This window comes from Bombina bombina, chromosome 5 (assembly GCF_027579735.1).
Source record: "Bombina bombina isolate aBomBom1 chromosome 5, aBomBom1.pri, whole genome shotgun sequence".
Classification (NCBI taxonomy): Eukaryota; Metazoa; Chordata; class Amphibia; order Anura; family Bombinatoridae; genus Bombina; species Bombina bombina.
Genome location: NC_069503.1, coordinates 2,529,700 through 2,553,534, shown reverse-complemented (window position 1 = coordinate 2,553,534; position 23,835 = coordinate 2,529,700). Strand labels below are relative to the sequence as shown.

The 23,835-nt window shown below is 56.0% G+C and overlaps 1 protein-coding gene across 1 annotated transcript in view; it reads left to right on the top strand.

The window, feature by feature from the left end:
* Nucleotides 1-23,835, top strand: part of LOC128659676 (uncharacterized) — a 158,260-nt gene that overhangs the window by 73,515 nt on the left and 60,910 nt on the right. Inside the window, exon 4 of the mRNA XM_053713250.1 lies at nucleotides 13,031-13,108. Coding sequence (XP_053569225.1) covers nucleotides 13,031-13,108 — 78 coding nt within the window. The remainder of the gene's footprint in view (nucleotides 1-13,030; nucleotides 13,109-23,835) is intronic.

Below are 23,835 nucleotides of genomic sequence, written 5' to 3'. Positions count from 1 at the left end.
CTCGCCCGCTCTCTCTCGCCCGCTCTCTCTCTCTCTCGCCCGCTCTCTCTCTCTCTCGCCCGCTCTCTCTCTCTCGCCCGCTCTCTCTCTCGCCCGCTCTCTCTCTCGCCTGCTCTCTCTCTCGCTCTCTCTCTCGCTCTCTCTATCGCCCGCTCTCTCTATCGCCCGCTCTCTCTATCGCCCGCTCTCTCTCTCTCTCTCTCTCTCTCGCCCGCTCTCTCTCGCCCTCCCGCTCTCTCTCTCTCCCTCTCTCTCGCCCGCTCTCTCTCTCGCCCTCCCGCTCTCTCTCCCGCCCGCTCTCTCTCTCACCCTCCCGCTCTCTCGCCTGCTCTCTCTCGCCTGCTCTCTCTCGCCCGCTCTCTCTCGCCCGCTCTCTCTCGCCCGCTCTCTCTCTCTCGCCCTCCCGCTCTCTCTCTCGCCCTCCCGCTCTCTCTCTCGCCCTCCCGCTCTCTCTCTCGCTCTCTCGCCCTCCCGCTCTCTCTCTCGCCCTCCCGCTCTCTCTCTCTCGCCCTCCCGCTCTCTCTCTCTCGCCCCTCTCTCTCTCTCGCCCTCCCGCTCTCTTTCTCTCGCCCTCTTTCTCTCGCCCGCTCTCTCGCCCGCTCTCTCTCTCTCGCCCGCTCTCTCTCTCTCGCCCGCTCTCTCTCTCTCGCCCGCTCTCTCTCTCGCCCGCTCTCTCTCTTGCCCGCTCTCTCTCTCGCCCGCTCTCTCTCTCGCCCGCTCTCTCTCTCGCCCGCTCTCTCTCGCCCGCTCTCTCTCTCTCGTCCGCTCTCTCTCTCGTCCGCTCTCTCTCTCGCCTGCTCTCTCTTGCCCGCTCTCTCTCGCCTGCTCTCTCTCGCCCGCTCGCTCTCTCTCGCCCTCCCGCTCTCTCTCTCGCCCTCCCGCTCTCTCTCTCGCCCCTCCCGCTCTCTCTCTCGCCCTCCCGCTCTCTCTCTCGCCCGCTCTCTCTCTCGCCCTCCCGCTCTCTCTCTCGCCCTCCCGCTCTCTCTCTCGCCCTCCCGCTCTCTCTCTCGCCCTCCCGCTCTCTCTCTCTCGCCCTCCCGCTCTCTCTCTCTCGCCCGCTCTCTTTCTCTCTCGCCCGCTCTCTTTCTCTCTCGCCCGCTCTCTTTCTCTCTCGCCCGCTCTCTCTCTCGCCCGCTCTCTCTCTCGCCTGCCCTCTCTCTCTCGCCCGCTCTCTCGCCCGCCCGCTCTCTCGCCCGCCCGCTCTCTCGCCCGCCCGCTCTCTCTCTCTCTCGCCCGCTCTCTCTCTCGCCCGCTATGTCTCGCCCGCCGCTCTCTCTCGCCCGCCCGCTCTCTCTCTCGCCCGCTCTCTCTCTTGCACGCTCTCTCTCGCCCTCTCTCTCTCTTGCACGCTCTCTCTCGCCCTCCCGCTCTCTCGCCCTCCCGCTCTCTCGCCCTCCCGCTCTCTCGCCCTCCCGCTCTCTCGCTCGCCCGCTCTCTCGCCCTCCCGCTCTCTCGCTCGCCCGCTCTCTCGCCCGCTCTCTCTCTCGCCCGCTCTCTCTCTCGCCCGCTCTCTCTCTCGCCCGCTCTCTCTCTCGCCCGCTCTCTCTCTCGCCCGCTCTCTCTCTCTCTCGCCCGCCTGCTCTCTCTCTCTCGCCCGCCCGCCTGCTCTCTCTCTCTCGCCCGCCCGCCTGCTCTCTCTCTCTCGCCCTCCCGCTCTCTCTCTCTCGCCCTCTCTCTCTCTCGCCCTCCCGCTCTCTCTCTCTCGCCCTCCCGCTCTCTCTCTCTCGCCCTCCCGCTCTCTCTCTCTCGCCCTCCCGCTCTCTCTCTCTCGCCCTCCCGCTCTCTCTCTCGCCTGCCCGCTCTCTCTCGCCCGCTCGCTCTCTCTCTCGCCTGCTCTCTCTCGCCCCCTCTCTTTCGCCCGTCCGCTCTCGCTCGCCCGCTCTGTCGCTCGCCCGCTCTCTCTCGCCCGCTCTCGCTCGCCCTCTCTGTTGCCCGCTCTCGCCCGCCCGCTCTCTGTCGCCTGCCCGCTCTCTGTCGCCCGCTCTCTGTCGCCCGCTCTCTGTCGCCCACTCTCTGTCGCCCACTCTCTCTCTCTCGTCCGCTCTCTCTCTCTCGTCCGCTCTCTCTCTCGTCCGCTCTCTCTCTCGTCCGCTCTCTCTCTCGTCCGCTCTCTCTCTCGTCCGCTCTCTCTCTCGTCCGCTCTCTCTCTCGTCCGCTCTCTCTCGCCCTCCCGCTCTCTCTCTCGTCCGCCCTCTCTCTCGTCCGCTCTCTCTCGCCCGCTCTCTCGCCCTCCCGCCCTCTCTCTCGTCCGCCCTCTCTCTCGTCCGCCCTCTCTCTCGTCCGCCCTCTCTCTCGCCCGCTCTCTGTCGCCCGCTCTCTGTCGCCCACTCTCTCTCTCTCTCGTCCGCTCTCTCTCTCTCGTCCGCTCTCTCTCTCGTCCGCTCTCTCTCCCGTCCGCTCTCTCTCTCGTCCGCTCTCTCTCTCGTCCGCTCTCTCTCGCCCTCCCGCTCTCTCTCGCCCTCCCGCTCTCTCTCTCGTCCGCTCTCTCTCTCGTCCGCTCTCTCTCTCGTCCGCTCTCTCTCTCGTCCGCTCTCTCTCTCGTCCGCTCTCTCTCTCGTCCGCTCTCTCTCTCGTCCGCTCTCTCTCTCGTCCGCTCTCTCTCGCCCTCCCGCTCTCTCTCGCCCTCCCGCTCTCTCTCTCGTCCGCCCTCTCTCTCGTCCGCTCTCTCTCACCCGCTCTCTCGCCCTCCCGCTCTCTCGTCCGCCCTCTCTCTCGTCCGCCCTCTCTGTCGCCCGCTCTCTGTCGCCCGCTCTCTCTCGTCCGCTCTCTCTCTCTCGTCCGCTCTCTCTCTCTCGTCCGCTCTCTCTCTCGTCCGCTCTCTCTCTCGTCCGCTCTCTCTCTCGTCCGCTCTCTCTCTCGTCCGCTCTCTCTCTCGTCCGCTCTCTCTCTCGTCCGCTCTCTCTCGCCCTCCCGCTCTCTCTCTCGTCCGCCTGCTCTCTCGTCCGCTCTCTCTCTCTCTCGCCCTCCCGCTCTCTCTCTCTCTCGCCCTCCCGCTCTCTCTCTCTCGCCCTCCCGCTCTCTCTCTCGCCCTCCCGCTCTCTCTCTCTCGCCCTCTCTGTCTCTCTGTCTCTCGCCCTCTCTGTCTCTCGCCCTCTCTGTCGCCCGCTCTCTCTCTCTTGCCCGCTCTCTCTCTCTTGCCCGCTCTCTCTCTTGCCCGCTCTCTCTCTCTTGCCCGCTCTCTCTCTCGCCCTCCTGCTCTCTCGCTCTCTCTCGCCCTCCCGCTCTCTCTCTCGCCCTCCCGCTCTCTCTCCCTCCCGCTCTCTCTCCCTCCCGCTCTCTCTCTTGCCCTCCCGCTCTCTCTCTTGCCCTCCCGCTCTCTCTCTTGCCCTCCCGCTCTCTCTCTCTTGCCCTCCCGCTCTCTCTCTCTTGCCCTCCCGCTCTCTCTCTCTTGCCCTCCCGCTCTCTCTCTCTTGCCCTCCCGCGCTCTCTCTCTCGCCCTCCCGCTCTCTCTCTCGCCCTCCCGCTCTCTCTCTCGCCCTCCCGCTCTCTCTCTCGCCCTCCCGCTCTCTCTCTCGCCCTCCCGCTCTCTCTCTCGCCCTCCCGCTCTCTATCTCGCCCTCCCGCTCTCTCTCTCGCCCTCCCGCTCTCTCTCGCCCTCCCGCTCTCTCTCTCTCTCGCCCGCCCGCTCTCTCTCTCTCTCGCCCGCCCGCTCTCTCTCGCCCGCCCGCTCTCTCTCGCCCGCCCGCTCTCTCTCGCCCGCCCTCTCTCTCTCGCCCGCTCTCTCTCTGTCGCCCGCTCTCTCTCTCGCCCGCCCGCTCTCTCGCCCGCCCGCTCTCTCTCTCTCTCGCCCGCCGCTCTCTCTCGCCCGCTCTCTCTCTCGCCCGCTCTCTCTCTCGCCCGCTCTCTCTCTCGCCCGCCCTCTCTCTCGCCCGCCCTCTCTCTCACCCGCCCTCTCTCTCGCCCGCCCGCTCTCTCGCCCGCCCGCTCTCTCGCCCGCTCTCTCTCTCGCCCGCTCTCTCTCTCGCCCGTCCGCGCTCTCTCTCTCGCCCGCTCTCTCTCTCGCCCTCCCGCCTGTTCTCGCTCGCCCGCCCGCCTGCTCTCTCTCTCTCTCGCCCGCCCGCTCTTTTGCCCTCCCGCTCTCTCGCCCTCCCGCTCTCTCTCTCTCTCGCCCTCCCGCTCTCTCTCTCGCCCTCCCGCTCTCGCCCTCCCGCTCTCTCTCTCGCCCTCCCGCTCTCTCTCTCTCGCCCTCCCGCTCTCTCTCTCGCCCTCCCGCTCTCTCTCTCGCCCTCCCGCTCTCTCTCTCTCCCCTGCCCGCTCTCTCTCTCTCGCCCGCTCTCTCTCTCGCCTGCTCTCTCTCGCCCCCTCTCTTTCGCCCGTCCGCTCTCGCTCGCCCGCTCTGTCGCTCGCCCGCTCTCTCTCGCCCGCTCTCGCTCGCCCTCTGTCGCCCGCTCTCGCTCGCCCTCTGTCGCCCGCTCTCGCCCGCCCTCTCTCTGTCGCCTGCCCGCTCTCGCCCGCCCGCTCTCTGTTGCCCGCCCGCTCTCGCCCGCTCTCTGTCGCCCGCCCGCTCTCGCCCGCTCTCTGTCGCCCGCCCGCTCTCTGTCGCCCGCTCTCTGTCGCCCGCTCTCTGTCGCCCGCCCGCTCTCTGTCGCCCGCTCTCTGTCGCCCGCCCGCTCTCTGTCGCCCGCTCTCTCGCCCGCTCTTTCTCGCTCTCTCGCCCTCCCGCTCTCTCTCTCTCTCTCGCCCTCCCGCTCTCTCTCGCACCCCCGCTCTCTCTCGCCCCCCCCGCTCTCTCTCGCCCTCCCGCTCTCTCTCGCCCTCCCGCTCTCTCTCGCCCTCCCGCTCTCTCTCGCCCTCCCGCTCTCTCTCGCCCTCTCTCTCTCTCTCGCCCCGCTCTCTCTCTCTCTCTCGCCCTCTCTCTCTCTCTCGCCCGCTCTCTCTCTCGCCCGCTCTCTCTCTCTCTCGCCCGCTCTCTCTCTCGCCCTCCCGCCTGTTCTCGCCCGCCCGCCCGCCTGTTCTCGCCCGCCCGCCCGCCTGCTCTCTCTCTCTCTCTCGCCCGCCCGCTCTTTCGCCCTCCCGCTCTCTCGCCCTCCCGCTCTCTCTCTCTCGCCCTCCCGCTCTCTCTCTCGCCCTCCCGCTCTCTCTCTCGCCCTCCCGCTCTCTCTCTCGCCCTCCCGCTCTCTCTCTCTCACCTGCCCGCTCTCTCTCTCTCGCCCGCTCTCTCTCTCGCCTGCTCTTTCGCCCGTCCGCTCTCGCTCGCCCGCTCTGTCGCTCGCCCGCTCTCGCTCGCCCTCTGTCGCCCGCTCTCGCCCGCCCTCTCTCTGTCGCCTGCCCGCTCTCGCCCGCCCGCTCTCTGTTGCCCGCCCGCTCTCGCCCGCTCTCTGTCGCCCGCCCGCTCTCTGTCGCCCGCCCGCTCTCTGTCGCCCGCTCTCTGTCGCCCGCCCGCTCTCTGTCGCCCGCTCTCGCTCGCCCGCTCTCTCTCTCGCCCGCTCTTTCTCGCTCTCTCTCTCGCCCTCCCGCTCTCTCTCTCTCTCTTGCCCTCCCGCTCTCTCTCGCCCTCCCGCTCTCTCTCGCCCTCCCGCTCTCTCTCGCCCTCCCGCTCTCTCTCGCCCTCTCTCTCTCTCTCGCCCGCTCTCTCGCCCGCTCTCTCTCGCCCGCTCTCTCTCTCTCTCTCTCTCGCCCTCTCTCTCTCTCTCTCTCTCTCTCTCTCTCTCGCCCTCTCTCTCTCTCTCTCGCCCTCTCTCTCTCTCTCGCCCGCTCTCTCTCTCGCCCGCTCTCTCTCTCGCCCGCTCTCTCTCTCGCCCGCTCTCTCTCTCGCCCGCTCTCTCTCTCGCCCGCTCTCTCTCTCGCCCGCTCTCTCTCGCCCGCTCTCTCTCTCGCCCGCTCTCTCTCGTCCGCTCTCTCTCTCTCGTCCGCTCTCTCTCTCGCCTGCTCTCTCTTGCCTGCTCTCTCTCGCCCGCTCGCTCTCTCTCGCCCTCCCGCTCTCTCTCTCGCCCTCCCGCTCTCTCTCTCGCCCTCCCGCTCTCTCTCTCGCCCTCCCGCTCTCTCTCTCGCCCTCCCGCTCTCTCTCTCGCCCTCCCGCTCTCTCTCTCGCCCTCCCGCTCTCTCTCTCGCCCTCCCGCTCTCTCTCTCGCCCTCCCGCTCTCTCTCTCTCGCCCTCCCGCTCTCTCTCTCTCGCCCTCTTTCTCTCGCCCGCTCTCTCGCCCGCTCTCTCTCTCTCGCCCGCTCTCTCTCTCGCCCGCTCTCTCGCCCGCTCTCTCTCTCTCGCCCGCTCTCTCTCTCTCGCCCGCTCTCTCTCTCTCGCCCGCTCTCTCTCTCGCCCGCTCTCTCTCTCGCCCGCTCTCTCTCTCGCCCGCTCTCTCTCTCGCCCGCTCTCTCTCTCGCCCGCTCTCTCTCTCGCCCGCTCTCTCTCTCGCCCGCTCTCTCTCTCGCCCGCTCTCTCTCTCTCTCGTCCGCTCTCTCTCGTCCGCCCTCTCTCTCGTCCGCCCTCTCTCTCGTCCGCTCTCTCGCCCGCTCTCTCTCTCACCCGCTCTCTCTCACCCGCTCGCTCTCTCCCGCTCTCTCTCTCGCCCTCCCGCTCTCTCTCGCCCTCCCGCTCTTTCTCTCTCGCCCTCCCGCTCTCTCTCTCGCCCTCCCGCTCTCTCTCTCGCCCTCCCGCTCTCTCTCTCGCCCTCCCGCTCTCTCTCTCGCCCTCCCGCTCTCTCTCTCGCCCGCCCGCTCTCTCTCGCCCGCCCGCTCTCTCTCTCTCCCGCCCGCTCTCTCTCTCGCCCGCTCTCTCTCTCTCGTCCGCTCTCTCTCTCTCGTCCGCTCTCTCTCTCTCGTCCGCTCTCTCTCTCGTCCGCTCTCTCTCTCGTCCGCTCTCTCTCTCGTCCGCTCTCTCTCTCGTCCGCTCTCGCTCTCTCTCACCCGCTCTCTCTCGTCCGCTCTCTCTCGCCCGCTCTCTCGCCCTCCCGCCCTCTCTCTCGTCCGCCCTCTCTCTCGTCCGCCCTCTCTCTCGCCCGCTCTCTCTCGCCTGCTCTCTCTCGCCCGCTCTCTCTCTCTCGCCCGCTCGCTCTCTCCCGCTCGCTCTCTCCCGCTCTCTCTCTCGCCCTCCCGCTCTCTCTCTCTCTCGCCCTCCCGCTCTCTCTCTCTCGCCCTCCCGCTCTCTCTCTCTCGCCCTCCCGCTCTCTCTCTCGCCCTCCCGCTCTCTCTCTCTCTCGCCCTCTCTCTCGCCCTCTCTCTCGCCCCTCTCTCTCGCCCTCTCTCTCGCCCTCTCTGTCTCTCGCCCTCTCTGTCTCTCGCCCTCTCTGTCTCTCGCCCTCTCTGTCTCTCGCCCTCTCTGTCTCTCGCCCTCTCTGTCGCCCGCTCTCTCTCGCCCGCTCTCTCTCTCTTGCCCGCTCTCTCTCTCGCCCACCTGCTCTCTCGCTCTCTCTCGCCCTCCCGCTCTCTCTCGCCCTCCCGCTCTCTCTCTCGCCCTCCCGCTCTCTCTCGCCCTCCCGCTCTCTCTCTCGCCCTCCCGCTCTCTCTCTCGCCCTCCCGCTCTCTCTCGCCCTCCCGCTCTCTCTCTCGCCCTCCCGCTCTCTCTCCCTCCCGCTCTCTCTCCCTCCCGCTCTCTCTCCCTCCCGCTCTCTCTCCTTCCCGCTCTCTCTCTTGCCCTCCCGCTCTCTCTCTCTCTTGCCCTCCCGCTCTCTCTCTCTCTTGCCCTCCCGCTCTCTCTCTCTCTTGCCCTCCCGCTCTCTCTCTCTTGCCCTCCCGCTCTCTCTCTCTTGCCCTCCCGCTCTCTCTCCCGCTCTCTCTCTCTCGCCCTCCCGCGCTCTCTCTCTCGCCCTCCCGCTCTCTCTCTCGCCCTCCCGCTCTCTCTCTCGCCCTCCCGCTCTCTCTCTCTCTCGCCCTCCCGCTCTCTCTCCCGCTCTCTCGCCCTCCCGCTCTCTCTCTCTCGCCCTCCCGCTCTCTCTCTCTCGCCCTCCCGCTCTCTCTCGCCCGCTCTCTCTCTCGCCCGCTCTCTCTCTCTCGCCCGCTCTCTCTCTCGCCCGCTCTCTCTCTCTCGTCCGCTCTCTCTCTCTCTCGTCCGCTCTCTCTCTCGCCTGCTCTCTCTTGCCTGCTCTCTCTCGCCCTCCCGCTCTCTCTCTCGCCCTCCCGCTCTCTCTCTCGCCCTCCCGCTCTCTCTCTCGCCCTCCCGCTCTCTCGCCCTCCCGCTCTCTCTCTCGCCCTCCCGCTCTCTCTCTCGCCCTCCCGCTCTCTCTCTCGCCCTCCCGCTCTCTCTCTCTCGCCCTCCCGCTCTCTCTCTCTCGCCCTCTTTCTCTCGCCCTCTTTCTCTCGCCCGCTCTCTCGCCCGCTCTCTCTCTCTCGCCCGCTCTCTCTCTCTCGCCCGCTCTCTCTCTCTCGCCCGCTCTCTCTCTCTCGTCCGCTCTCTCTCTCGTCCGCTCTCTCTCTCGTCCGCTCTCTCTCTCGCCCGCTCTCTCTCTCGTCCGCTCTCGCTCTCTCTCACCCGCTCTCTCTCGTCCGCTCTCTCTCGCCCGCTCTCTCGCCCTCCCGCCCTCTCTCTCGTCCGCCCTCTCTCTCGTCCGCCCTCTCTCTCGCCCGCTCTCTCTCGCCTGCTCTCTCTCGCCCGCTCTCTCTCTCTCGCCCGCTCTCTCTCGCCTGCTCTCTCTCGCCCGCTCTCTCTCTCTCGCCCGCTCTCTCTCTCTCGCCCGCTCGCTCTCTCCCGCTCGCTCTCTCCCGCTCTCTCTCTCGCCCTCCCGCTCTCTCTCTCTCTCGCCCTCCCGCTCTCTCTCTCTCGCCCTCCCGCTCTCTCTCTCTCGCCCTCCCGCTCTCTCTCTCTCGCCCTCTCTCTCGCCCTCTCTCTCGCCCTCTCTCTCGCCCTCTCTGTCTCTCGCCCTCTCTGTCTCTCGCCCTCTCTGTCTCTCGCCCTCTCTGTCTCTCGCCCTCTCTGTCTCTCGCCCTCTCTGTCTCTCGCCCTCTCTGTCTCTCGCCCTCTCTGTCTCTCGCCCTCTCTGTCTCTCGCCCTCTCTGTCGCCCGCTCTCTCTCGCCCGCTCTCTCTCTCTTGCCCGCTCTCTCTCTCGCCCTCCTGCTCTCTCTCTCGCCCTCCTGCTCTCTCGCTCTCTCTCGCCCTCCCGCTCTCTCTCGCCCTCCCGCTCTCTCTCTCGCCCGCTCTCTCTCTCGCCCGCTCTCTCTCGCCCGCTCTCTCTCGCCCTCTCTCTCTCGCCCTCTCTCTCTCACCCGCTCGCTCTCTCCCGCTCTCTCTCTCGCCCTCCCGCTCTCTCTCTCTCGCCCTCCCGCTCTCTCTCTCTCGCCCTCCCGCTCTCTCTCTCTCGCCCTCCCGCTCTCTCTCTCGCCCTCCCGCTCTCTCTCGCCCGCCCGCTCTCTCTCTCGCCCGCCCGCTCTGTCTCTCGCCCTTTCTCTCTCTCGCCCGCTCTCTCTCTCGCCCGCTATCTCTCGCCCGCTATCTCTCGCCCGCCGCTCTCTCTCGCCCGCCCGCTCTCTCTCTCGCCTGCTCGCTCTCTCTCTCGCCCTCCCGCGCTCTCTCTCTCGCCCTCCCGCTCTCTCTCTCTCTCGCCCTCCCGCTCTCTCTCTCTCTCGCCCTCCCGCTCTCTCGCTCTCTCGCCCGCCCGCTCTCTCGCCCGCCCGCTCTCTCTCTCGCCCGCTCTCTCTCTCGCCCGCCCTCTCTCTCGCCCGCCCTCTCTCTCGTCCGCCCTCTCTCTCGTCCGCCCTCTCTCTCGTCCGCCCTCTCTCGCCCGCTCTCTCTCGCCTGCTCTCTCTCGCCCGCTCTCTCTCTCTCGCCCGCTCGCTCTCTCCCGCTCGCTCTCTCCCGCTCTCTCTCTCGCCCTCCCGCTCTCTCTCTCTCTCTCGCCCTCCCGCTCTCTCTCTCTCGCCCTCCCGCTCTCTCTCTCTCGCCCTCCCGCTCTCTCTCTCGCCCTCCCGCTCTCTCTCTCTCGCCCTCCCGCTCTCTCTCTCTCGCCCTCCCGCTCTCTCTCTCTCGCCCTCCCGCTCTCTCTCTCTCGCCCTCCCGCTCTCTCTCTCTCGCCCTCCCGCTCTCTCTCTCTCGCCCTCCCGCTCTCTCTCTCTCGCCCTCCCGCTCTCTCTCTCTCGCCCTCCCGCTCTCTCTCTCGCCCTCCCGCTCTCTCTCTCGCCCTCCCGCTCTCTCTCTCGCCCGCCCGCTCGCTCTCTCCCGCTCGCTCTCTCCCGCTCTCTCTCTCCCGCTCTCTCTCTCGCCCTCCCGCTCTCTCTCTCTCTCGCCCTCCCGCTCTCTCTCTCTCTCGCCCTCCCGCTCTCTCTCTCTCGCCCTCCCGCTCTCTCTCTCGCCCTCCCGCTCGCTCTCTCTCGCCCTCTCTCTCGCCCTCTCTGTCTCTCGCCCTCTCTGTCTCTCGCCCTCTCTGTCGCCCGCTCTCTCTCGCCCGCTCTCTCTCTTGCCCGCTCTCTCTCTCGCCCTCCTGCTCTCTCGCTCTCTCTCGCCCTCCCGCTCTCTCTCTCGCCCTCCCGCTCTCTCTCTCGCCCTCCCGCTCTCTCTCTCTCCCTCCCGCTCTCTCTCTCTCCCTCCCGCTCTCTCTCTCTCCCTCCCGCTCTCTCTCTTGCCCTCCCGCTCTCTCTCTTGCCCTCCCGCTCTCTCTCTTGCCCTCCCGCTCTCTCTCTCTTGCCCTCCCGCTCTCTCTCTCTTGCCCTCCCGCTCTCTCTCTCTTGCCCTCCCGCTCTCTCTCTCTTGCCCTCCCGCTCTCTCTCCCGCTCTCTCTCTCTCGCCCTCCCGCTCTCTCTCTCTCTCTCTCGCCCTCCCGCTCTCTCTCTCTCTCGCCCTCCCGCTCTCTCTCTCGCCCTCCCGCTCTCTCTCTCGCCCTCCCGCTCTCTCTCTCGCCCTCCCGCTCTCTCTCTCTCGCCCTCCCGCTCTCTCTCTCTCGCCCTCCCGCTCTCTCTCTCTCGCCCTCCCGCTCTCTCTCGCCCGCTCTCTCTTGCCCGCCCTCTCTCTCTCTCTCGCCCGCTCTCTCTCGCCCGCTCTCTCTCTCGCCCGCCCGCTCTCTCGCCCGCCTGCTCTCTCGCCCGCCCGCTCTCTCTCTCGCCCGCCCGCTCTCTCGCCCGCCCGCTCTCTCTCTCTCTCGCCCGCTCTCTCTCTCGCCCGCCGCTCTCTCCCGCTCGCTCTCTCTCTCGCCCGCTCGCTCTCTCTCTCGCCCGCCCTCTCTCTCTCTCTCGCCCGCCCTCTCTCTCTCTCTCGCCCGCTCTCTCTCGCCCGCTCTCTCTCTCGCCCGCCCGCTCTCTCGCCCGCCCGCTCTCCCGCCCGCTCTCTCTCTCTCTCGCCCGCTCTCTCTCTCGCCCGCCGCTCTCTCTCGCCCGCCCGCTCTCTCTCTCGCCTGCTCGCTCTCTCTCTTGCACGCTCTCTCTCGCCCTCCCGCTCTCTCGCCCTCCCGCTCTCTTGCCCTCCCGCTCTCTCGCCCTCCCGCTCTCTTGCCCTCCTGCTCTCTCTCTCGCCCGCTCTCTCGCCCGCCCTCTCTCTCGCCCGCCCGCTCTCTCTCTCTCTCTCTCGCCCGCTCTCTCTCTCGCCCGCTCTCTCTCTCGCCCGCTCTCTCTCTCGCCCGCTCTCTCTCTCGCCCGCTCTCTCTCTCGCCCGCTCTCTCTCTCTCTCGCCCGTCCGCGCTCTCTCTCTCGCCCGCTCTCTCTCTCGCCCGCCCGCCTGTTCTCGCTCGCCCGCCCGCCTGCTCTCTCTCTCTCTCTCTCGCCCGCCCGCTCTTTCGCCCTCCCGCTCTCTCGCCCTCCCGCTCTCTCTCTCTCGCCCTCCCGCTCTCTCTCTCGCCCTCCCGCTCTCTCTCTCTCGCCTGCCCGCTCTCTCTCGCCCGCTCGCTCTCTCTCTCGCCTGCTCTCTCTCGCCCCCTCTCTTTCGCCCGTCCGCTCTCGCTCGCCCGCTCTCTCTCGCCCGCTCTCGCTCGCTCTCGCCCGCCCTCTCTCTGTCGCCTGCCCGCTCTCGCCCGCCCGCTCTCTGTTGCCCGCCCGCTCTCTGTTGCCCGCCCGCTCTCTGTCGCCCGCCCGCTCTCTGTCGCCCGCCCGCTCTCTGTCGCCCGCCCGCTCTCTGTCGCCCGCCCGCTCTCTGTCGCCCGCCCGCTCTCTGTCGCCCGCTCTCTGTCGCCCGCCCGCTCTGTCGCCCGCCCGCTCTCTGTCGCCCGCTCTGTCGCCCGCCCGCTCTCTGTCGCCCGCTCTCACTCGCCCGCTCTCCCGCTCTCTCTCGCCCCCCCGCTCTCTCTCGCCCTCCCGCTCTCTCTCGCCCTCTCTCGCCCTCTCTCTCTCTCTCTCTCTCGCCCGCTCTCTCTCTCTCTCTCGCCCGCTCTCTCTCTCGCCCGCTCTCTCTCTCTCGCCCGCTCTCTCTCTCGCCCGCTCTCTCTCTCTCTCTCGCCCGCTCTCTCTCTCGCCCGCTCTCTCTCTCGCCCGCTCTCTCTCTCGCCCGCTCTCTCTCTCGCCCGCTCTCTCTCTCGCCCGCTCTCTCTCTCGCCCGCCCGCTCTCTCTCGCCCCCTCTCTCTCGCCCGCCCGCTCTCTCTCTCGCCCGCTTTCTCTCGCCCGCCCGCTCTCTCTCGCCCGCCCTCTCTCTCGCTCGCCCTCTCTCTATGTTTCTCGCTCGCCCGCTCGCTCGCCCGCTCGCTCTCTCTCTCTCGCCCGCCCGCTCTCTCTCTCGACCCCTCTTTCGCCCGTCCGCTCTCTCTCGCTCTCTCTCTCTCGCCCGCTCTGTCTCTCTCGCTCGCTCTCTCTCTGTCTCTCTCGCTCGCTCGCCCGCTCTCTCGCTCGCCCGCTCTCTATGTCTCTCGCCCGCTCTCTCGCTCGCCTGCTCTCTCTCTCGCTCGCCTGCTCTCTCGCTCGCCCGCTCTCTCTCTCGCTCGCCCTCTCTCTATGTCTCTCGCTCGCCCTCTCGCCCGCCCGCTCGCTCTCTCGCTCTCTCTCCCGCTCTCTCGCTCGCCCGCTCTCTCGCTCGCCCGCCCGCTCTCTCGCTCGCCCACTCTCTCGCTTGCCCGCTCGCTCGCCCGCTCTCTTGTTCGTTCTTTCTTTCTTTCTTTTCTCCCGCCTGTGAGAGAGGTCAGGTTAATAATATTAATTTGTATAGCGCAAACCCTATCGCAGCAGTAATTACTATGTTTCTGTTACAGGTGTTCCCATATTGATTTCAAGGATCCAGAATGGAGAGGAGCCGTGGGTCAGAGGGAGCTGGGAGATCCCTGACAGAGGTAAATGAGGACTAATAGATGTGTTTGTTACATTTGTACCCGGGTGCCCACCCTCTTCAGTCTTCTGCCCTAGCAAACAATGCAGGTGCCCACCCTCTTCAGCCTTCTGCCCTAGCAAACAATCCAGGTGCCCACTCTCTTCAGCCTACTGCCCTACCAAACAATCCAAGTGCCCACCCTCTTCAGCCTACTGCCCTAGCAAACCAGGTGCCCACCCTCTTCAGCCTACTGCCCTAGCAAACAATGCAGGTGCCCACCCTCTTCAGCCTACTGCCCTAGCCAACAATCCAGGTGCCCATCCTCTTCAGCCTACTGCCCTAGCTAACAAGGATTTGGGTCTAGCTGTGTCTGCGTCAATCTCTTGAGTAGTGGTGGGTTTTAAGCAGTTAGGAAGTGGTGAGGTGGTCCTTACTGTTTTCCTAACATATTTGCTGCCCTAGTCACAGAAATGTGTCCTTCCACGCCTGGACAGCTAGACTACAGGTAAGAGTTAACTCTGCAGAATATTGGGACAGAAAGATGATTCTTTATATATAGAATTGCTGAGGCAGTGGGCAGGCACTTGTGTATGTGGAGGCTGAGGGTTAAATCTTCTCTTTATTGGGGAAGTTTTTTCCCTATATGGCTCTTATGTTAAACTTTGAGTGTGGCAAGTTTATATTGGGGCAGGTTGTGTATGGCTGTACAGTGGGGACAAGCATTTAATGTCCTTCTTAATATGAGGAGAGTCCACGGCATCATTCCTTACTGTTGGGAAATACTGAACCAGGCCACCAGGAGGAGGCAAAGACACCCCAGCCAAAGGCTTTAATACTCCCCCTACTTCCCTTATCTCCCAGTCATTTTTTGCCTTTCGTCACAGGAGGTTGGCAGAGAAGTGTCAGAAGATTCAGAGTAGTTCCTTATGAAGGGTATCTGCCCTTCGAAACGGGACTGGAGTTTTAAGTAGTCTTGTCAGCCTCTCAGTGAGAGCATTGACGAAAGTTAGAGTCTGGAAATGCAGGCAGAGTCTTTCTGCGAACGCATCCAGACTCGTATTAACAGCTCCTAAGCAATCGGTGTTGACGAGTTTCACTGCCTGCTTTCATCACTCAAGTCCATGTCAGGAGCGATGCTGCAAGACTGTTAAACTTGAGAGGCTGTGTTTCTGTTCCACGGCATAGATTCCGGTAAGATGGTTTAATTTTTTTTTTTTTTACACATATGATAACGCAGAAGACAGGGTCACAGTGTGGCTCCTTTTATCTGTATGGAATCAAGGGTTAATATCTCCGGAGGGGGATTATTGAACAGTGGGGATTAATCACGTAAGTTTATTTGCTTATGCTGCAACATGTGTGAGATGAGGCTCAGACAGATGTTGGAACGTACAGGGTTTTTTTACTTTCGTTTTGGGAACTGCACAGGCTGAAAGGCTTGGCACTTTTTTTTTACTATTATAGCGGGGCGGTCCTGCATTGCACACCACATGACCGGGTGTGGTCACACTTATTTTCTTTTTCCTGACCGTGCGGGTTACCAGAGAAGAAGTGGTTTCTCTGTTTGGCCTGGGTCATAGGAGGTGTTGAGTGCCCCAGCCATTGGGGGTATAAAGGTGCCATTTTTTCTTATTATTCTATAGTCTGCTTTGTAAGCGCGAGCGATGGAGGGTTCTGATGCGTTAGAGGATACTCCCTTTTTACCTAAGTCTAATACCTGTCTATATTGTGAGGAGGCCGCGGTATACCTGCCCGCTCAACTATGCTCCACATACCTTGATAAAGTAATCATGTCAAAGAAGGTTAATATGTTTGATACCACTGAGCCGTCCACCTCTGAGGAGTCTCCGTCCCGTGAGGTGCGCACCCTACAGTGATCTAATACACATGCAGCTTCCCGTAGCACTCCTAATCCTCTATCTGGAGGGGGACTTTTACCGCCAGACTTTACTGAGCAGTTACAAACGGCAGTGTCTGCTGCCTTTAGTGCTTTACCTCGCCCTTCTAAGCACAAGCGAAAGGTCAAATATTGCTATCCATCCCAGGGGTCATCTACTAGTTTATTGGATTTATATAATACAAGATTATCCGATGATAAAGGCGCCTCTGATACTTCAGAAGGGGTGCTCTTTCTGGGTCGGAATCTGCTGCCTCTAAGCCTCCAGCTGCGGACGAACCAGACTTTAGATTTAGGATTGAGCATTTATGCTTTCTGCTGAAGGAAGTTTTGGCTACGTTAGAGGTTCCAGTGCTAAAATTGCCTGAGGAACCTTTGATTCCTAAATAAGATAAGGTCTACGAGAACAGGGTTGTACCACAAACTTTCCCGGTTCCCGTAAAGATGGCGAACATTATTAAGAATGAATGGGAAAGAATTGGTTCTTCATTTTCCCCTTCTTCCTTTAAAAAATTGTTCCTGGTCCCGGACTCTCAATTGGAGTTGTGGGGTTCCATCCCCAAGGTGGATGGTGCCATCTCCATGCTTGCTAAACGCACTACTATCCCGCTTGAGGATAGTTTGTCTTTTAAAGAGCCCATGTATAAGAATATAGAAACTCTGTTAAGAAAGATGTTTCTTTCATGTAAGTGGCAAGAGTCCATGAGCTAGTGACGTATGGGATATACATTCCTACCAGGAGGGGGCACAGTTTCCCAAACCTCAAAATGCCTATAAATACCCCCCTCACCACACTCATACCTTAGTTTTTACAAACTTTGCCTTCGTTGGAGGTGGTGAAGCAAGTTGTGCTTGATTTTCTTCTGTGAAAGGCGCTTCTAAGCATTTTGAAACCCAATTCCTCTCACAGTACAGTGTTTGTCTGAGGGATGTGAGGGGAGTATTGTCTGACGATGCTGCTATGTTGTCACCTATGGGAAATCTATTCTAAGGCTCTCTGTAAATCGGTCGCAGGGATTCATCTGCTTCCTCCCTTTACAGATCAACATTATACTCCTCTACCATTACCTGTGCTGATTTAGCTGTCTGCTATATACTCCTCTACCATTACCTCTGCTGATTTAGCGGTCTGCTATATACTCCTCTACCATTACCTCTGCTGATTTAGCGGTCTGCTATATACTCTTGTACCATTACCTCTGCTGATTTAGCTGTCTGCTATATACTCCTCTACCATTACCTCTGCTGATTTAGCGGTCTGCTATATACTCCTCTACCATTACCTCTGCTGATTTAGCGGTCTGCTATATACTCTTGTACCATTACCTCTGCTGATATGTTTCAGTACTGGTTTAGCTGTCTGCTATATACTCTTGTACCATTACCTCTGCTGATATGTTTCAGTACTGCTTTAGCTGTCTGCTATATACTCCTCTACCATTACCTCTGCTGATATGTTTCAGTACTGGTTTAGCTGTCTGCTATATACTCTTGTACCATTACCTCTGCTGATATGTTTCAGCACTGGTTTAGCTGTCTGCTATATACTCTTGTACCATTACCTCTGCTGATATGTTTCATTACTAGTTTAGCTGTCTGCTATATACTCTTGTATCATTACCTCTGCTGATTTAGCTGTCTGCTATATACTCCTCTACCATTACCTCTGCTGATTTAGCTGTCTGCTATATACTCCTCTACCATTACCTCTGCTGATTTAGCGGTCTGCTATATACTCTTGTATCATTACCTCTGCTGATTTAGCTGTCTGCTATATACTCTTGTACCATTACCTCTGCTGATATGTTTCAGTACTGATTTAGCTGTCTGCTATATACTCCTCTACCATTACCTCTGCTGATATGTTTCAGTACTGGTTTAGCTGTCTGCTATATACTCTTGTACCATTACCTCTGCTGATATGTTTCAGTACTGGTTTAGCTGTCTGCTGTATACTCTTGTACCATTACCTCTGCTGATATGTTTCAGTACTGGTTTAGCTGTCTGCTATATACTCTTGTACCATTACCTCTGCTGATACGTTTCAGTACTGGTTTAGCTGTCTGCTATATACTCTTGTACCATTACCTCTGCTGATATGTTTCAGTACTGGTTTAGCTGTCTGCTATATACTCTTGTACCATTACCTCTGCTGATACGTTTCAGTACTGGTTTAGCTGTCTGCTATATACTCTTGTACCATTACCTCTGCTGATATGTTTCAGTACTGGTTTAGCTGTCTGCTATATACTCTTGTACCATTACCTCTGCTGATATGTTTCAGTACTGGTTTAGCTGTCTGCTATATACTCCTCTACCATTACCTCTGCTGATTTAGCTGTCTGCTATATACTCTTGTACCATTACCTCTGCTGATGAGTTTCAGTACTGGTTTAGCTGTCTGCTATATACTCTTGTACCATTACCTCTGCTGATATGTTTCAGTACTGGTTTAGCTGTCTGCTATATACTCTTGTACCATTACCTCTGCTGATATGTTTCAGTAATGGTTTAGCTGTCTGCTATATACTCTTGTACCATTACCTCTGCTGATGAGTTTCAGTACTGGTTTAGCTGTCTGCTATATACTCTTGTACCATTACCTCTGCTGATATGTTTCAGTACTGGTTTAGCTGTCTGCTATATACTCTTGTACCATTACCTCTGCTGATGAGTTTCAGTACTGGTTTAGCTGTCTGCTATATACTCTTGTACCATTACCTCTGCTGATGAGTTTCAGTACTGGTTTAGCTGTCTGCTATATACTCTTGTACCATTACCTCTGCTGATATGTTTCAGTACTGGTTTAGCTGTCTGCTATATACTCTTGTACCATTACCTCTGCTGATGAGTTTCAGTACTGGTTTAGCTGTCTGCTATATACTCTTGTACCATTACCTCTGCTGATATGTTTCAGTAATGGTTTAGCTGTCTGCTATATACTCTTGTACCATTACCTCTGCTGATATGTTTCAGTAATGGTTTAGCTGTCTGCTATATACTCTTGTACCATTACCTCTGCTGATACGTTTCAGTACTGGTTTAGCTGTCTGCTATATACTCCTCTACCATTACCTCTGCTGATGTGTTTCAGTACTGGTTTAGCTGTCTGCTATATACTCTTGTACCATTACCTCTGCTGATACGTTTCAGTACTGGTTTAGCTGTCTGCTATATACTCTTGTACCATTACCTCTGCTGATATGTTTCAGTAATGGTTTAGCTGTCTGCTATATACTCTTGTACCATTACCTCTGCTGATACGTTTCAGTACTGGTTTAGCTGTCTGCTATATACTCTTGTACCATTACCTCTGCTGATATGTTTCAGTACTGGTTTAGCTGTCTGCTATATACTCTTGTACCATTACCTCTGCTGATATGTTTCAGTACTGGTTTAGCTGTCTGCTATATACTCTTGTACCATTACCTCTGCTGATGAGTTTCAGTACTGGTTTAGCTGTCTGCTATATACTCTTGTACCATTACCTCTGCTGATATGTTTCAGTAATGGTTTAGCTGTCTGCTATATACTCTTGTACCATTACCTCTGCTGATACGTTTCAGTACTGGTTTAGCTGTCTGCTATATACTCCTCTACCATTACCTCTGCTGATGTGTTTCAGTACTGGTTTAGCTGTCTGCTATATACTCTTGTACCATTACCTCTGCTGATACGTTTCAGTACTGGTTTAGCTGTCTGCTATATACTCTTGTACCATTACCTCTGCTGATATGTTTCAGTACTGGTTTAGCTGTCTGCTATATACTCTTGTACCATTACCTCTGCTGATATGTTTCAGTACTGGTTTAGCTGTCTGCTATATACTCTTGTACCATTACCTCTGCTGATATGTTTCAGTACTGGTTTAGCTGTCTGCTATATACTCTTGTACCATTACCTCTGCTGATATGTTTCAGTACTTGTTTGGCTGTCTGCTATATACTCTTGTACCATTACCTCTGCTGATACGTTTCAGTACTGGTTTAGCTGTCTGCTATATACTCTTGTACCATTACCTCTGCTGATATGTTTCAGTACTGGTTTGGCTGTCTGCTATATACTCTTGTACCATTACCTCTGCTGATACGTTTCAGTACTGGTTTAGCTGTCTGCTATATACTCTTGTACCATTACCTCTGCTGATATGTTTCAGTACTTGTTTGGCTGTCTGCTATATACTCTTGTACCATTACCTCTGCTGATACGTTTCAGTACTGGTTTAGCTGTCTGCTATATACTCTTGTACCATTACCTCTGCTGATATGTTTCAGTACTTGTTTGGCTGTCTGCTATATACTCTTGTACCATTACCTCTGCTGATACGTTTCAGTACTGGTTTAGCTGTCTGCTATATACTCTTGTACCGTTACCTCTGCTGATATGTTTCAGTACTGGTTTAGCTGTCTGCTATATACTCTTGTACCATTACCTCTGCTGATATGTTTCAGTACTGGTTTAGCTGTCTGCTATATACTCCTCTACCATTACCTCTGCTGATATGTTTCAGTACTGGTTTAGCTGTCTGCTATATACTCCTCTACCATTACCTCTGCTGATATGTTTTAGTACTGGTTTAGCTGTCAGCTATATACTCTTGTACCATTCATTACCTGTGCTGATATGTTTCAGTACTGGTTTAGCTGTCTGCTATATACTCTTGTACCATTACCTCTGCTGATATGTTTCAGTAGTGGTTTAGCTGTCTGCTATATACTCTTGTACCATTACCTCTGTTGATATGTTTCAGTACTGGTTTAGCTTTCTGCTATATACTCTTGTACCATTACCTCTGCTGATATGTTTCAGTACTGGTTTAGCTGTCTGCTATATACTCTTGTACCATTACCTCTGCTGATGAGTTTCAGTACTGGTTTAGCTGTCTGCTATATACTCTTGTACCATTACCTCTGCTGATATGTTTCAGTAATGGTTTAGCTGTCTGCTATATACTCTTGTACCATTACCTCTGCTGATACGTTTCAGTACTGGTTTAGCTGTCTGCTATATACTCCTCTACCATTACCTCTGCTGATGTGTTTCAGTACTGGTTTAGCTGTCTGCTATATACTCTTGTACCATTACCTCTGCTGATACGTTTCAGTACTGGTTTAGCTGTCTGCTATATACTCTTGTACCATTACCTCTGCTGATATGTTTCAGTACTGGTTTAGCTGTCTGCTATATACTCTTGTACCATTACCTCTGCTGATATGTTTCAGTACTGGTTTAGCTGTCTGCTATATACTCCTCTACCATTACCTCTGCTGATATGTTTCAGTACTGGTTTAGCTGTCTGCTATATACTCTTGTACCATTACCTCTGCTGATATGTTTCAGTACTTGTTTGGCTGTCTGCTATATACTCTTGTACCATTACCTCTGCTGATACGTTTCAGTACTGGTTTAGCTGTCTGCTATATACTCTTGTACCATTACCTCTGCTGATATGTTTCAGTACTGGTTTAGCTGTCTGCTATATACTCTTGTACCATTACCTCTGCTGATGTGTTTCAGTACTGGTTTAGCTGTCTGCTATATACTCTTGTACCATTACCTCTGCTGATATGTTTCAGTACTGGTTTAGCTGTCTGCTATATACTCCTCTACCATTACCTCTGCTGATATGTTTCAGTACTGGTTTAGCTGTCTGCTATATACTCTTGTACCATTACCTCTGCTGATATGTTTCAGTACTGGTTTAGCTGTCTGCTATATACTCCTCTACCATTACCTCTGCTGATATGTTTTAGTACTGGTTTAGCTGTCAGCTATATACTCTTGTACCATTCATTACCTGTGCTGATATGTTTCAGTACTGGTTTAGCTGTCTGCTATATACTCTTGTACCATTACCTCTGCTGATATGTTTCAGTAGTGGTTTAGCTGTCTGCTATATACTCTTGTACCATTACCTCTGCTGATACGTTTCAGTACTGGTTTAGCTGTCTGCTATATACTCTTGTACCATTACCTCTGCTGATATGTTTCAGTACTGGTTTAGCTGTCTGCTATATACTCTTGTACCATTACCTCTGCTGATATGTTTCAGTACTGGTTTAGCTGTCTGCTATATACTTTTGTACCATTACCTCTGCTGAAATGTTTCAGTACTGGTTTAGCTGTCTGCTATATACTCTTGTACCATTACCTCTGCTGATACGTTTCAGTACTGGTTTAGCTGTCTGCTATATACTCTTGTACCATTACCTCTGCTGATACGTTTCAGTAATGGTTTAGCTGTCTGCTATATACTCTTGTACCATTACCTCTGCTGATATGTTTCAGTACTGGTTTAGCTGTCTGCTATATACTCTTGTACCATTACCTCTGCTGATATGTTTCACTACTGGTTTAGTTGTCTGCTATATACTCTTGTACCATTACCTCTCTGCTATATACTCTTGTACCATTACCTCTGCTGATATGTTTCAGTACTGGTTTAGCTGTTTGCTATATACTCTTGTACCATTACCTCTGCTGATATGTTTCAGTACTGGTTTAGCTGTCTGCTATATACTCTTGTACCATTACCTCTGCTGATACGTTTCAGTACTGGTTTAGCTGTCTGCTATATACTCTTGTACCATTACCTCTGCTGATATGTTTCAGTAGTGGTTTAGCTGTCTGCTATATACTCTTGTACCATTCATTACCTGTGCTGATATGTTTCAGTACTGGTTTAGCTGTCTGCTATATACTCTTGTACCATTACCTCTGCTGATACGTTTCAGTACTGGTTTAGCTGTCTGCTATATACTCTTGTACCATTACCTCTGCTGATATGTTTCAGTACTGGTTTAGCTGTCTGCTATATACTCTTGTACCATTACCTCTGCTGATATGTTTCAGTACTGGTTTAGCTGTCTGCTATATACTCTTGTACCATTACCTCTGCTGATACGTTTCAGTACTGGTTTAGCTGTCTGCTATATACTCTTGTACCATTACCTCTGCTGATATGTTTCAGTACTGGTTTAGCTGTCTGCTATATACTCTTGTACCATTACCTCTGCTGATATGTTTCAGTACTGGTTTAGCTGTCTGCTATATACTCTTGTACCATTACCTCTGCTGATATGTTTCAGTACTGGTTTAGCTGTCTGCTATATAATCTTGTACCATTACCTCTGCTGATATGTTTCAGTACTGGTTTGGCTGTCTGCTATATACTCTTGTACCATTAGCTCTGCTGATATGTTTCAGTACTGGTTTAGCTGTCTGCTATATACTCTTGTACCATTACCTCTGCTGATACGTTTCAGTACTGGTTTAGCTGTCTGCTATATACTCTTGTACCATTACCTCTGCTGATATGTTTCAGTACTGGTGTAGCTGTCTGCTATATACTCTTGTACCATTACCTCTGCTGATATGTTTCAGTACTGGTTTAGCTGTCTGCTATATACTCTTGTACCATTACATCTGCTGATACGTTTCAGTACTGGTTTAGCTGTCTGCTATATACTCTTGTACCATTACCTCTGCTGATATGTTTCAGTACTGGTTTGGCTGTCTGCTATATACTCTTGTATCATTACCTCTGCTGATACGTTTCAGTACTGGTGTAGCTGTCTGCTATATACTCTTGTACCATTACCTCTGCTGATATGTTTCAGTACTGGTTTGGCTGTCTGCTATATGTGGATGGGTGTCTTCAGGTAAGTATATATGACACTCTCAGCTATGTTTGGCACTATATATTATAAAGTTTTAATATATATTACATATATTTGCCATGAGTCAGGTCAATGTTTATTTCCCTTTGCAGTCTAACAGTTTCAGCATGGTAATTATGTTTTTGGGAGAAACTTAGTAATTTTTTTCTTATCTGGGGTTTCAGCTAGTTGAACTTTGGACTTGTTTTTTCAAATTTTCGTGGGTAATTTAGGCTTGCGATGGTGCAAAATGCGTAATTCTTGGCGCAAATATTTTTGGAGCGGAGGTTGCGTTTGTTGTGACTCGAGTCATGTCATTTCTTTTTAACTTTGGCGCCAAAAGTTTTTTTTCTCTGCCTTTGTGTCATCTTTGTTTGCACCATTGTTTTTTATTTTATTAATTATGTCTTTGATATGGTGTTTAAATTTAGATTACTATCTTATTATTTTAGGGTAGTAATTTTTTAGGTTTTCTGTTGGATTTTATTATCTCCTCTATTACTGGGTAAAGAGAGTCTTTTCTGCCCCAGGATAAGCAATCTAAGGGTATTTTTTTAAGCTCCCAATTGTTTTTTTTCATTCCCCTAAGGCTTCTGGCTCTAATTTGAGATTTTCTCCGAATTTGAATAAATCCAAGCCTTATAATTAAACTAATTTCAGCCCCTAAGACTGCATGAGAGTGCAGCCTTAAAACCAGTTCCAACGGGTGGGGGGGCAGATTGAATTTATTTCAACACATTTGGACAGTTTCTGTTCAAAATCAGTGGATTCAGAATATTGTTTTCTCAGGGGTATCGAATAGGTTTCAGAATAAAAAAACCCATGGGAAGATTCTTTTCCATGTTACAACAAACCCTGTAAAAGCTCAGGTTTTTCAGAAATGTGTTTCAGATTGAGAGTTTTTAGGGGTGATGGTTCTGGTTCCTCTGCAGGAACAGAGTTTGGGTTTCTATTCAAATCTATTCATTGCCCCAAAGAGAGAATTCGTTCAGACCATTTCTGGATCTGAAATTTTAAAATCGTTTTGTAAGAGTCTCAACTTTCAAGATGGTGACTATAGGGACTATTCTGCCTTTCTGTTCAGCAAGGTCACTTCATGTCCACAATAGACTTACAGGACGCTTATTTTCACATTCCAATTCATTCAGACCACTATTGTTTTCTGAGATTCTCTTTTTTAGATGAGCATTACCA